Below are 13,726 nucleotides of genomic sequence, written 5' to 3'. Positions count from 1 at the left end.
TACATTTGGAAGCCACTTGCAAATGTACATATATGCTGGAGATAGAGGAATGGGAAAAGATATGGGAGACAGTGGCCAGAGTTCTATATACACAACCTTGAAGGAAAACTCCTACAAACTGCTGTTCCGGTGGTACTTGACCCCAGTTCGGTTACAAACATTTAACCCCTCAATGCTGTCTGGGCTGTGGTCAAAACGGGTCCTTTTCACATACGTAATGGTCCTGCCCACTGATCATGCCATTTTTTAACCAGATATTCACCTTGATTAGCTCACTGCTTGATGAACATGCCGCTCCTGACCCGTGGTTTACCCTGCTGGGTACACCATGCCTGACTTGCCTCGAATGCCAGTCAAACTGGCAAACCAGATTATCATGGCAACGAGGTGTGTGATAGCGGCTTTCAGGAGACAACAGATAGTGCCCGATATTAACGTTATCCAGCGCAAGGTGTGGTATGTGCCAACCATGGAACGAGTCACCGCCTTCTTAAGGGACAATAGCAACAAATTCAGTTATATGGGAACCATGGCCGATTGCTGAATGGGGGACAAGACCGGGCAACGGCTCTGACGCTGTTATGATTAGCAGCAGCAGGTCCGGGTCGACTTGTGCCTTGGGTTTGGTGAGGACCATGTTGGGCGGTTCCTGGAGGAGTCGGAGGTGAGGAGAGCAGCCCTGTCCCCCTCAGTGTTGTTCACCCTCCGCGCTACATCATACCAAATATCATTCATTACCTGTATGAAATTGCAATGTACTAAGATGACTATTTACCTATCCCATTGTCTCCCCTTCTTCTTTTCTGTACTCCACTAAATATGTTGAAAAATGAAGATAGAGATATTGATATATATAAAATTGTGCGGTGTCTTTCTAGCTTTTCATTGCATATTGTGTAGGGACACGGAGGTAAAAACACTACACCAGGAGTAGCCAACTCCACTCCAAGGGCCACCAACAAGTCAGGATTTAAAGATATCCCTGCTTCAGCACACGTGGCTTAATCAACGGACAGCCACGTGTGCTGAAGCAGGGATATCCTAAAAACCTAATAGTGACCCTTCAGGACTGGAGTTGGCCGCCCCTGGTCTAGACATTCTACTTGCATCCAATTATTTGTTTAAAACAATAAAATAAATATGCAAACTGTGTGTGTCACGGGAGACCAGTACTTTTAACACCTTTTACAACCAGGGTCCACTGTCACCAGACAGGACACAATCTTCTTATACTATATTAGTGAAAGCACTGTATGTTTGCCTGCCTGGATGTCCGGTGTCCCTAGGGGAAATCTCATTGGTCCCTTGGCCCGCCCCCGCACACCTCTCATTGGCCTGAGGCGGAGTGACGGGCCAAAGGACACACAGGGACACACACACACACAGGGACACACACACACAGACACGGACGGGGACACACACACACAATCCCCTCCCGGTGCCCCTCACTCTCCCCCGTCAGCTGGACCGCACCTCAACTTCCACACCCCCCCACCCTCCCTGTGCCCGAACTTACCCGGAGTCCCGTGTACACACACACACACATTCCCACCCCCCCAAGCTCACACACACACACCTCACCCCCCCCCCCCAAGCTCATCCCCCCCCAAGCTCACAACCCCCCCACCCCCTCAAGCTCACACCCCGGCGCCGCTACAGTTAGCGGGGGAGCGGAGCGAGCGCCCGGGACACACGCGGGGGAGCGGCCACAACACGTGGCCTCCCGCCTCAAATCCACGTGGGAGCGGCTGGATGAGTGAGGCAGCGGCCGGATGAGTGAGGCAGCGGCAGGATGAGTGAGCTCCCCCCCCCTCCACATGCTACGTGCTGCTCTTGCCCCTCCGCTCCCGGCTCCCTCCTGTCACCGCGTGACAGGCCGCGGGACGTGAGATGGGAGGGGGGATGCCCCTCCGGTCCCGGCTCCCCCCTGTCACCGCGTGACACACCGCGGGACGTGAGATGGGAGGGGGGATGCCCCTCCGCTCCCGGCTCCCTCCTGTCACCGCGTGACAGGCCGCGGGACGTGAGATGGGAGGGGGGATGCCCCTCCGGTCCCGGCTCCCCCCTGTCACCGCGTGACAGGCCGCGTGACGTGAGATGGGAGGGGGGATGCCCCTCCGGTCCCCGCTTCACCTTCTCCCCACCGTTGTCCCCGCTGCTTGCGCAGGAGATGGGGGGGGGGAGCGGGTGTTGGTGCTGGTGTGTGTAATTGTGTGAGACTGTGTGTGAGTGTCTGTGACTGTGTGAAACTGTGTGTAAGTGTCTGTGACTGTGTGTGACAGTGTGTGTAAGTGTTTCACAGTGTGAGAGTGTGTGAGTGTGTGTAAGTCTGTGTAAGTGTCTATGACTGTGTGAAACTGTTTGAAACTGTGTGTAAGTGTGTGTAAGTGTGTGTGACTGTGTGTGACGGTGTGTAACTGTCTGTAAGTGTGTGTGTGTGTGTGTGTGTGTGTGTGTGTGTGTGTGTGTGTGTGTGTGGTGCACTGTGCAGTGTGAGCAATGAGCAGTGTGGCAGTGTGTGCAGTGTGAGCAATGACCACTGTGCGTGCACTGTGTGCAGTGTGAGCAATGAGCAGTGTGTGTGCAGTGTGCAGTGTGTGTCAGTGTGAGCAGTGTGTGTGCAGTGTGTGCAGTGTGAGCAATGAGCAGTGTGTCAGTGTGTGCAGTGTGAGCAATGAGCAGTGTGTGTGCAGTATGCAGTGTGTGTCAGTCTGAGCAGTGTGTGTGCAGTGTGACCATTGAGCAGTGTGTGTGCAGTATGCAGTGTGTGTCAGTGTGTGCAGTGTGCAGTGTGTCAGTGTGAGCAATGAGCTGTGTATGTGTGTGTGCAGTGTGAGCACAGTGTGCAGTGTGTGTCAGTGTGACCAGTGTGTGTGCAGTGTGTGTGCAGTGTGTGTGCAGTGTGCGTCAGTGCGACCAATGAGCAGTGTGTGTGCAGTGTGCGTGTGCAGTGTGCAGTGTGAACAATGAGCAGTGTGTGTCAGTGTGAGCACGGTTCACATCCCGGGCAACGCCGGGTCTCTCAGCTAGAAATGGAATAAACCGAGTTTATTCTGGCGAACCAGCAAACACACAAAATGACCAATACACACTCACCAACTGGGTGTCTGGGGGGAAGTCCCAAGGCTCAACTAGGTGCAAGAGCCTGCTTCAGTGGGCTTATCCTGTCCCAGGCTTCTGAGTGCTATCCAGCACAAAACACTTTTGAATCTCCTGCTCAGCTGCCTCTCTGATCAGCTACACACTGTCTCCGCTGGTCGTGCTTCCCTGGCGCTCGTCCGCTAAGCGCAGTGCTTGTGTAGCTCTTTTACACAAAGGTCTCCGATCGCATCCACCCTTAGACCTCGGGCATGGTCAGCGCTTATGCGCTGACCCGTGCTGAGGCGCGATGCTTCTCGGCACTGAGCCCCTGCAGCCGCAAAGAGAGCGGCTTTAGCAGGGGCTCGCGCACGCTTGCGGAAGAGTGCGTCTCACCGAGTCTTGAGATTTTCCTGCTTGCCGGAGCGCAGGGCCGGTCACGTGAGCGGTTCGCCCAATCACGGCGAACCAGCTCCGTGACGTCACTGGCCCGCTCCCAGACCCGCCCCTGACACGCCCACGGACGGCGCGCTGTGTAAGTCCAGGGAAAGCACTGCTTTCCCTGAGCCTCAGCGCGCCTCCGCACTGTTACAACAACTATGTCCCAGGCCTTAGGCCTCGGGCATGGTCAGCGCTTACGCGCTGAGCCGTGCTGAGGCGCGCTTGCGCTTACCTGTGAGCCCCTAAAGCCGCAGTGAGAGCGGCTTTAGTAGGGGCTTGTCTACGCTTACGCAAGCGCGCGGAAGCTTAGGTCTTAGGTAATTTTTAAAATCACGCGCTTGCCGGAGCGCAGGGCCGGTCACGTGAGCGATTCGCTCAATGAGGGCGAACCAGCTCCATGACGTCACTGGCCCGCCCCCGACACGCCCCCTGACGGTGCGCTGTCTAAGGCCAGGGAAAGCGCCTGCTTTCCCTGAGCCTCAGCGCGCCTCAGCACGCCCGCCGGAACCCTGGACGAGGCCTTAGTTTGCGCCTCCAGCGCTTGTCCTCAGCCTGGCTTCTCCGGCACCGCAATGCTGAGTGCTTTGCTATTCCGAGCAAAGCACTTTTGAAAAGCCCGCCACGGGCCTCCTCGGATCTAGCCTAGGAGTGTCTGGTTCCCTGCACTGGCCGTGCTCCTTACATAACCCCCACTGGCAATCCTCAACATGGAGCAACGAGCGATGGCCACAGCCAATGACAGGCGCGGGCTCGACGGGGCTCGCCCGGCTGCACCAATGAGAGGAGGGGAAATGGCTTCTAGTGTCTAGTGGCTTCTAGTGTCTAGTGTCTAGGACCGCCCCAGCATGACGGAGCGGCAGGAAGGCGGCAGATTTGAAAGCTGCCTATGGGAACTGAACTGCGGGACTCAGTCCCGGAAATGGCTTCCCCAAGCCAGCCCCAAATCACCCACTGGGACGGCGCCTGCAGGTCTGCGGGGAACAAAGGGCCTCCCCGCGAGAGCCCATCCCCGGACCTGATAGCCAGCCCTTCTCCTGCTCACCATTTGCCACAAACCGGTATTCCTTTGCAAGCAGCACAGCTAATTGGATTGCTGTGTCTGCTAGCCAAGGAATCATTCCACATCACTTTTTTTACACGCTGGCTGCATTTCCTAGCTGCATGGGGAACAGGCTACACAAACATGGGGAATACATTTCATTTTACAGGGAATAAAGTATTTTTTTTATACATGTGTACAGTTACCACATTCCCTGTCCCCCCTTTATACAGTTTTCCCCTTCCAGACATCAGTGATTAGCTCTTTTATGGAAGGGGTTACACAAAGAAAAAACCTATACATTGGCCAAAATAAGCCTTGCAGCGGTGGCCATTGCACACGGTATTGGGGCAGTCAGCCGGACTTCACCTTTATTATATTAGGCTGGCTACCCCTACTGCGACAATATGCGACAAACTTTATTGCACTTCATTGGTTTGCTTCTCATCTCCTCCAAAAGCAACAAACGTTTGGAAATGTATAGTTCTGGGTCTCTGAACTGCGACCACAGTCCTATTGGGTTTTCTCAGACTGTCACATGGAGTGGCACCAGGTGGCTTTATGTTGCCACCGCGTAATTACCCTTCTGTTTGTCTCTTAGGGCTGTTATATACAGCATGCGGCCGTGCGTGCCTATGCGAACGCGCATGCACGTGCCGCATGCTTTTCATGTTTATAGAGCAGGGAGCTGTGTATGTGTGTGTATGTGTGTGTGTGTGTGTGTGCGCGTGCGTGCGTGTATATGCGTGCATATGCGTGCATATGCGTGCATATGCGTGCATATGCGTGCATGGGTTGTGTGAGTGAAAGGAAGACCTAAGCAAGATTTTTTAAAGAAAATAAAAGTTTAATAAATATTTTTTTTGGTTCCGCAATTGACACACACACAGACACACACACACGCGCCGGTAGCGTCGCAAAAAGATGAATTTCGTCATCTTCGCCGCCGTCTGTCGGCTCCCCGCCGTGCGCGGCCCTTCTCAGCCAACTAAAATTCCGCGCGCGCGCACACAACACTACGTGCCTTAGAGACATTGCAACCTCAGCTCCTAACTTCCGGAGATCAGAGTGTTGCAATCAGTACACAGAGGGTTAATCACAAATAGACAAAGTGCACTATACTTCAGCGCACCACACCCTCCTTCCCCGTTATTAACATGGATGTGCTAAGCTCTCTGCTTTCCCATTTGGCAAAGTGGCCAATGGCACGACAAAGCTGCACAGAATAAAACTGGTAGAGTTATGCCATGTTACATCGTTACATGGTCAAAGGAGGCCGAGAGAGAGAGGGAAAAACCTTATGTCCATTGAGTACAACAGATATCCAACTTCGTTGAATGAGATGCTCATCCTTTATTTGTAGTACTATTGATCCAGAGGAATGGCAATTAGATTTCTCACTCGAGTAAACATCCATCCTTCATCTTTTTATTTTGCATAACCCTGCAAATCTAACCTTACTAAAAAAATAAAAAGTAAATCTAACCTATTCTAAAAGCCAAATACTGTATCTGCCATCAGATTCAACAGAAGTAAATTCCACATTTGTACTGCCCCATATTCCTTGTATTGACCTCGAATATATTTGTAAATAGTCATCATATCCCCTCGTAGACACTTATTTTGTAAACAAACACAATTGGGCTAGCCTTTCCTTTTTAGTCAAACCTTCCATTCCCTTTATTAATTTGGTGGCTCATCTATGCACTTTTGTCCAGTTCCATTATGTCTTATGGAGCGGTGCCCAAAACTGTACTTCATATTCAAGGTGTGATCTTGTCTTCCCCTCCATCTATACCATATTTTATGCATGATAATATCCTATTAGCCTTTGGAGCTACTGCCTGACACTGGGAACCATTACAAAGCCAGCTCCCTACCTACAAGAACTCCTATATCCTTCTCCATCAAGAACAGCCCTAATTATTTCTTATTTAGTTGTATGTGGCATGATTAATCTTGCGTCCCAAATCCAGAACTTTGCATTTATTTGTATTAAACCTCATCTGTCATTTACATGCCCAAGTTTACAGCCTAACCAAGTCCTTCGGAAGGAAAATCACATCCTGCTCTGAATCCTTACATAATTTAGTGTTGTCAGCAAAGATTCAGACTTTGCTCTCTATGCAAATCTCAAGGACAATAAACAAGTTATAAAGCAGTACTGAACCATTAAGTACTCCACTTTAGCCAAAGCTGAAAAGGTTCGATTTATGGCAACTCTGCTGTCTAAACGTCAAACACTTCAACTCGGGTGCAATTATTCGTAACCAATTTCTTTATTTGGTACACTAATTTTGTGTGGCACTGTGCCGAGATTGCCACTGAACCCTTAGCCAAGCTCCCAATACATGCCACACTTCCCATGAGTGTCCTAATATTAGGTGAAGTCCTCCGCCATAATCTAGTTCCAGCAGCCCTGGAACTGGGTGCATCCAACTACAATTATGTGAATTTCATAACCTTGAAATCTTAAGACACTCTCGCTCCAGGGCAATGATTACAGAACATTCTGACAGCAAATATGTTAAATGCCCAGATATTATCCGTACGAGTCCTGTGTGGGGCTTTGATAGACGCAGTAATTTAATAATAAATACAATGAGGTCAACTCTAAAAGCTCAGAATACCAAAATTATGCATTTCCACGCTAGAGATTACAGCGAGACCAATAACTTTAAAGGCTTCAACGCCCCCCCCCCCCCCCCTCCAAAAAACAGTACTGTATTTAATTTTTTACATGGGGGTGGTTCTCCGAACTGAAAATAATACTGTTCAGCGCAGTGGACCCTTCTGGTTCCAAATACTGTACAAAACAAAAAATAAATCAAAAACAAAATCCCCCAGTGGGATTGCTGCTATAATATATACTTTTTGTTTTTTGGAACAAATCTGTCAACCTGTCTATATTGACACGGCACACAATCGAAGTGTAATCCAACAAGTGAATACTGCGTATCCCATCATGTAAAGATTTGTAATCCTGTTAAAGTAGCTATGATTAAGACAAGAAAACTATGTTCTAGAAAAAGTTCCCTTTAAACATTGTAAGTTATCATTTGTCACTTATATTTTTGTGGATTTACCAACAATAAAAACTGACTGAAGCAGAGTTGGCTGGTTCAGGTTCTGTGCACTGCTGTATCCCACATAGACCGAGCTCCTCAGGGCAGGGAACGGAAATATAAAATACTACACACCGCGCGCTATATTGTAATTCAGAGAAAAGCCATATCAAAAAAATTATATTATGTTATAAAAATAAACTGACAGTGTCTAATTTTAAAAGATTATCAGCCTATAAAACATTGGGGAAAGTCTTCGTACATTATAGCACAATTTAAAGACTATGCAATAAAAATAAAGAAACTGTTTTTCTTTAAACACATTATGGAACTGTAATTTTGTAAATAAACTTGTAGTTAGTCTTGGGATTGGAGGTAGTTACAAGGACTATTTGCAAACCATCACACCTCACCTCCCATAGGGCAACTACAGGAATGTACACACAAGATCAGTAACAGACATACACTGCCAGGGTGCAGACATGCATGGGTGTGCGTGTGTATATACACATGCACTGGGTGTGCCATGACAATCTCATGACACACTTGGAACAAAACATACACAACTCAATGTAAAATATGTCATTATAGAAGAAAACCTAACACTTTTTTCAGACACACACAGACACACAGACACACAGACACACACAGACACACACAGACACACACAGACACACACAGACACACACAGACACACAGACACACACAGACACACACAGACACATTGTTACTGTATGTGACCTCAGCATTACTAAACACTGCAGGGAGACCCTCCACCTTTAAATACATCACAGTCCCCATCATGCTGTTGTCACCCTCTGCCTGAGGGGACTAAGCTCTAATCACTAGGCCACACCGGTCTCCCGGGGTCTCCCGCGGCTCCTCTCCCTCTCACCTCTCTCCGCCGCCGCCGCCGCCGCTCCAACCGACACTAATAACGGGCGCACTCGGGATTGGCCGCTTCACCTTCGAATAGGGCGTAACCTGGCCAAAGGGGCGGGGCGGCTGCTAGGATAAAATGGGAGGAGCTAACTGCTTTGGGCTGATGACTGCCAATGTCTTGCGAAAGGGAGCGGTTAAGTAAGGGGCGTGACTACCCACGGGTGATGGACAGCCGATGCAACGAGTCAGGTATTGGTTACAGTTGAAGGGAGTGGCAACGCAGGGCTCCAACTTTGAAAACTTTTCTGATTGGTCACAAAGGCGGTAAAGAAAAGTTTAATCGAGTTTTGATTGGTTAAAAGCAGATGGGATGCACTATGGTGGGACGGATTGGACATATGAGTCGTCTAGTGACACGCCGACTTGACGCTCCCGGCAGCCATCTTTGATTTGGGCACATACCTGTAACATGTTTAGAGGTCGCACAGAAACGCCTTTATCAGTGTGAGAAACAATAATTTCTTTACGGGTGAGACCATGTACTAGCACATTGCTCCTGGGCCAGAATGTCTGTCACTACAAGGGTTAATTAACACTCAGAGAAATGTGCACCAGGCCCCACTGGCACTGAAGCGGTTAACATTGAAATGTACCGCGCAGATATCATCCACCAATGAGGGCAAAGCGAAGCGATGTAAGAATCCTGCACCGCGGTAATGTCATTGCAATGCAACAGCACCGAACCAGCAGCACCGCGGTAATGTCATTGCAATTTAAGCACCGAACCAGCAGCACCGCGGTAATGTCATTGCAATGTAAGCACCGAACCAGCAGCGCTGCGGTAATGTCATTGCAATGTAACAGCACCGAACCAGCAGCACCGCGGTAATGTCATTGCAATGCAACAGCACCGAACCAGCAGCACCGCGGTAATGGCATTGCAATGCAACAGCACCGAACCAGCAGCACCGCGGTAATGTCATTGCAATACAACAGCACCGAACCAGCAGCACCGCAGTAATGTCATTGCAATGTAACAGCAGCGCCGCGGTAATATCATTGCAATGGAACAGCACCAAACCAGCAGCACCGCGGTAATGTCACTGCAATGCAACAGCACCGAACCAGCAGCACCGCGGTAATGTCATTGCAATGCAACAGCACCGAACCAGCAGCACCGCGGTAATGTCATTGCAATGTAACAGCACCGAACCAGCAGCGCCGCGGTAATGTCATTGCAATGTAACAGCACCGAACCAGCAGCACCGCGGTAATGTCATTGCAATGCAACAGCACCGAACCAGCAGCACCGCGGTAATGTGATTGCAATGCAACAGCACCGAACCAGCAGCACCGCGGTAATGTCATTGCAATGTAACAGCACCGAACCAGCAGCGCCGCGGTAATGTCATTGCAATGCAACAGCAGCGAACCAGCAGCGCCGCGGTAATGTCATTGCAATGTAAGCACCGAACCAGCAGCACCGCGGTAATGTCATTGCAATGTAACAGCACCGAACCAGCAGCACCGCGGTAATGTCATTGTAATGTAACAGCACCGAACCGGCAGCGCCGCGGTAATGTCATTGCAATGGAACAGCACCGAACCGGCAGCACCGCGGTAATGTCATTGCAATGGAACAGCACCGAACCAGCAGCGCCGCGGTAATGTCATTGCAATGGAACAGCAGCGAACCAGCAGCGCCGCGGTAATGTCATTGCAATGGAACAGCAGCGAACCAGCAGCACCGCGGTAATGTCATTGCAATGTAACAGCACCGAACCAGCAGCACCGCGGTAATGTCATTGCAATGTAACAGCACCGAACCAGCAGCACCGCGGTAATGTCATTGCAATGCAACAGCACCGTACCAGCAGCACCGCGGTAATGTCATTGCAATGTAACAGCACCGAACCAGCAGCACCGCGGTAATGTCATTGCAATGGAACAGCAGCGAACCAGCAGCGCCGCGGTAATGTCACTGCAATGGAACAGCACCGAACCAGCAGCGCCGCGGTAATGTCATTGCAATGTAACAGCACCGAACCAGCAGCACCGCGGTAATGTCATTGCAATGGAACAGCACCGAACCAGCAGCGCCGCGGTAATGTCATTGCAATGTAACAGCACCGAACCAGCAGCACCGCAGTAATGTCATTGCAATGGAACAGCAGCGAACCAGCAGCGCCGCGGTAATGTCATTGCAATGTAACAGCACCGAACCAGCAGCGCCGCGGTAATGTCATTGCAATGGAACAGCAGCGAACCAGCAGCACCGCGGTAATGTCATTGCAATGCAACAGCACCGTACCAGCAGCACCGCAGTAATGTCATTGCAATGTAACAGCACCGAACCAGCAGCACCGCGGTAATGTCATTGCAATGGAACAGCAGCGAACCAGCAGCGCCGCGGTAATGTCACTGCAATGGAACAGCACCGAACCAGCAGCGCCGCGGTAATGTCATTGCAATGTAACAGCACCGAACCAGCAGCACCGCGGTAATGTCATTGCAATGGAACAGCACCGAACCAGCAGCGCCGCGGTAATGTCATTGCAATGTAACAGCACCGAACCAGCAGCACCGCAGTAATGTCATTGCAATGGAACAGCAGCGAACCAGCAGCGCCGCGGTAATGTCATTGCAATGTAACAGCACCGAACCAGCAGCGCCGCGGTAATGTCATTGCAATGGAACAGCAGCGAACCAGCAGCGCCGCGGTAATGTCATTGCAATGCAACAGCACCGAACCAGCAGCACCGCGGTAATGTCATTGCAATGTAACAGCAGCGCCGCGGTAATGTCATTGCAATGGAACAGCAGCGAACCAGCAGCGCCGCGGTAATGTCATTGCAATGGAACAGCAGCGAACCAGCAGCACCGCGGTAATGTCATTGCAATGTAACAGCACCGAACCAGCAGCACCGCGGTAATGTCATTGCAATGCAACAGCACCGTACCAGCAGCACCGCGGTAATGTCATTGCAATGTAACAGCACCGAACCAGCAGCACCGCGGTAATGTCATTGCAATGGAACAGCAGCGAACCAGCAGCGCCGCGGTAATGTCACTGCAATGGAACAGCACCGAACCAGCAGCGCTGCGGTAATGTCATTGCAATGTAACAGCACCGAACCAGCAGCACCGCGGTAATGTCATTGCAATGGAACAGCACCGAACCAGCAGCGCCGCGGTAATGTCATTGCAATGTAACAGCACCGAACCAGCAGCACCGCAGTAATGTCATTGCAATGGAACAGCAGCGAACCAGCAGCGCCGCGGTAATGTCATTGCAATGTAACAGCACCGAACCAGCAGCGCCGCGGTAATGTCATTGCAATGGAACAGCAGCGAACCAGCAGCGCCGCGGTAATGTCATTGCAATGCAACAGCACCGAACCAGCAGCACCGCGGTAATGTCATTGCAATGTAACAGCAGCGCCGCGGTAATGTCATTGCAATGGAACAGCAGCGAACCAGCAGCGCCGCGGTAATGTCATTGCAATGGAACAGCAGCGAACCAGCAGCACCGCGGTAATGTCATTGCAATGTAACAGCACCGAACCAGCAGCACCGCGGTAATGTCATTGCAATGCAACAGCACCGTACCAGCAGCACCGCGGTAATGTCATTGCAATGTAACAGCACCGAACCAGCAGCACCGCGGTAATGTCATTGCAATGGAACAGCAGCGAACCAGCAGCGCCGCGGTAATGTCACTGCAATGGAACAGCACCGAACCAGCAGCGCCGCGGTAATGTCATTGCAATGTAACAGCACCGAACCAGCAGCACCGCGGTAATGTCATTGCAATGGAACAGCACCGAACCAGCAGCACCGCGGTAATGTCATTGCAATGGAACAGCACCGAACCAGCAGCGCCGCGGTAATGTCATTGCAATGTAACAGCACCGAACCAGCAGCACCGCAGTAATGTCATTGCAATGGAACAGCAGCGAACCAGCAGCGCCGCGGTAATGTCATTGCAATGTAACAGCACCGAACCAGCAGCGCCGCGGTAATGTCATTGCAATGGAACAGCAGCGAACCAGCAGCACCGCGGTAATGTCATTGCAATGCAACAGCACCGTACCAGCAGCACCGCGGTAATGTCATTGCAATGTAACAGCACCGAACCAGCAGCACCGCGGTAATGTCATTGCAATGGAACAGCAGCGAACCAGCAGCGCCGCGGTAATGTCATTGCAATGTAACAGCACCGAACCAGCAGCGCCGCGGTAATGTCATTGCAATGGAACAGCAGCGAACCAGCAGCGCCGCGGTAATGTCATTGCAATGCAACAGCACCGAACCAGCAGCACCGCGGTAATGTCATTGCAATGTAACAGCAGCGCCGCGGTAATGTCATTGCAATGGAACAGCAGCGAACCAGCAGCGCCGCGGTAATGTCATTGCAATGGAACAGCAGCGAACCAGCAGCACCGCGGTAATGTCATTGCAATGTAACAGCACCGAACCAGCAGCACCGCGGTAATGTCATTGCAATGCAACAGCACCGTACCAGCAGCACCGCGGTAATGTCATTGCAATGTAACAGCACCGAACCAGCAGCACCGCGGTAATGTCATTGCAATGGAACAGCAGCGAACCAGCAGCGCCGCGGTAATGTCACTGCAATGGAACAGCACCGAACCAGCAGCGCCGCGGTAATGTCATTGCAATGTAACAGCACCGAACCAGCAGCACCGCGGTAATGTCATTGCAATGGAACAGCACCGAACCAGCAGCACCGCGGTAATGTCATTGCAATGGAACAGCACCGAACCAGCAGCGCCGCGGTAATGTCATTGCAATGTAACAGCACCGAACCAGCAGCACCGCAGTAATGTCATTGCAATGGAACAGCAGCGAACCAGCAGCGCCGCGGTAATGTCATTGCAATGTAACAGCACCGAACCAGCAGCGCCGCGGTAATGTCATTGCAATGGAACAGCAGCGAACCAGCAGCACCGCGGTAATGTCATTGCAATGCAACAGCACCGTACCAGCAGCACCGCGGTAATGTCATTGCAATGTAACAGCACCGAACCAGCAGCACCGCGGTAATGTCATTGCAATGGAACAGCAGCGAACCAGCAGCGCCGCGGTAATGTCACTGCAATGGAACAGCACCGAACCAGCAGCGCCGCGGTAATGTCATTGCAATGTAACAGCACCGAACCAGCAGCGCCGCGGTAATGTCATTGCAATGGAACAGCAC

The 13,726-nt window shown here is 51.2% G+C and overlaps 1 protein-coding gene across 2 annotated transcripts in view; it reads right to left on the bottom strand.

Annotated features, from left to right (window-relative positions):
• The window catches only part of FARP2 (FERM, ARH/RhoGEF and pleckstrin domain protein 2), a 141,304-nt gene extending 132,665 nt beyond the window's left edge, over nt 1-8,639 (bottom strand). The window contains exon 1 of one of the 2 annotated variants that reach the window (XM_075569566.1): nt 8,519-8,639. Coding sequence is in view for 1 of the 2 variants with exons in the window: in XM_075569564.1 (XP_075425679.1) it covers nt 8,401-8,427 (27 nt within the window). In the remaining variant the exon portion in view is untranslated. Of the gene's footprint in view, nt 1-8,400; nt 8,487-8,518 lie in introns of those variants that run through there. The other variant, XM_075569564.1, reaches the window with a different exon arrangement.
• Nucleotides 8,640-13,726: the final 5,087 nt, after the last annotated feature.

The sequence above is a fragment of the Ascaphus truei genome, chromosome 14 (genome assembly GCF_040206685.1).
Source record: "Ascaphus truei isolate aAscTru1 chromosome 14, aAscTru1.hap1, whole genome shotgun sequence".
Lineage (NCBI taxonomy): Eukaryota > Metazoa > Chordata > Amphibia > Anura > Ascaphidae > Ascaphus > Ascaphus truei.
The sequence above is the reverse complement of the archived record's forward strand: the minus strand, read 5'-3'. Positions and strand labels throughout refer to the sequence as shown.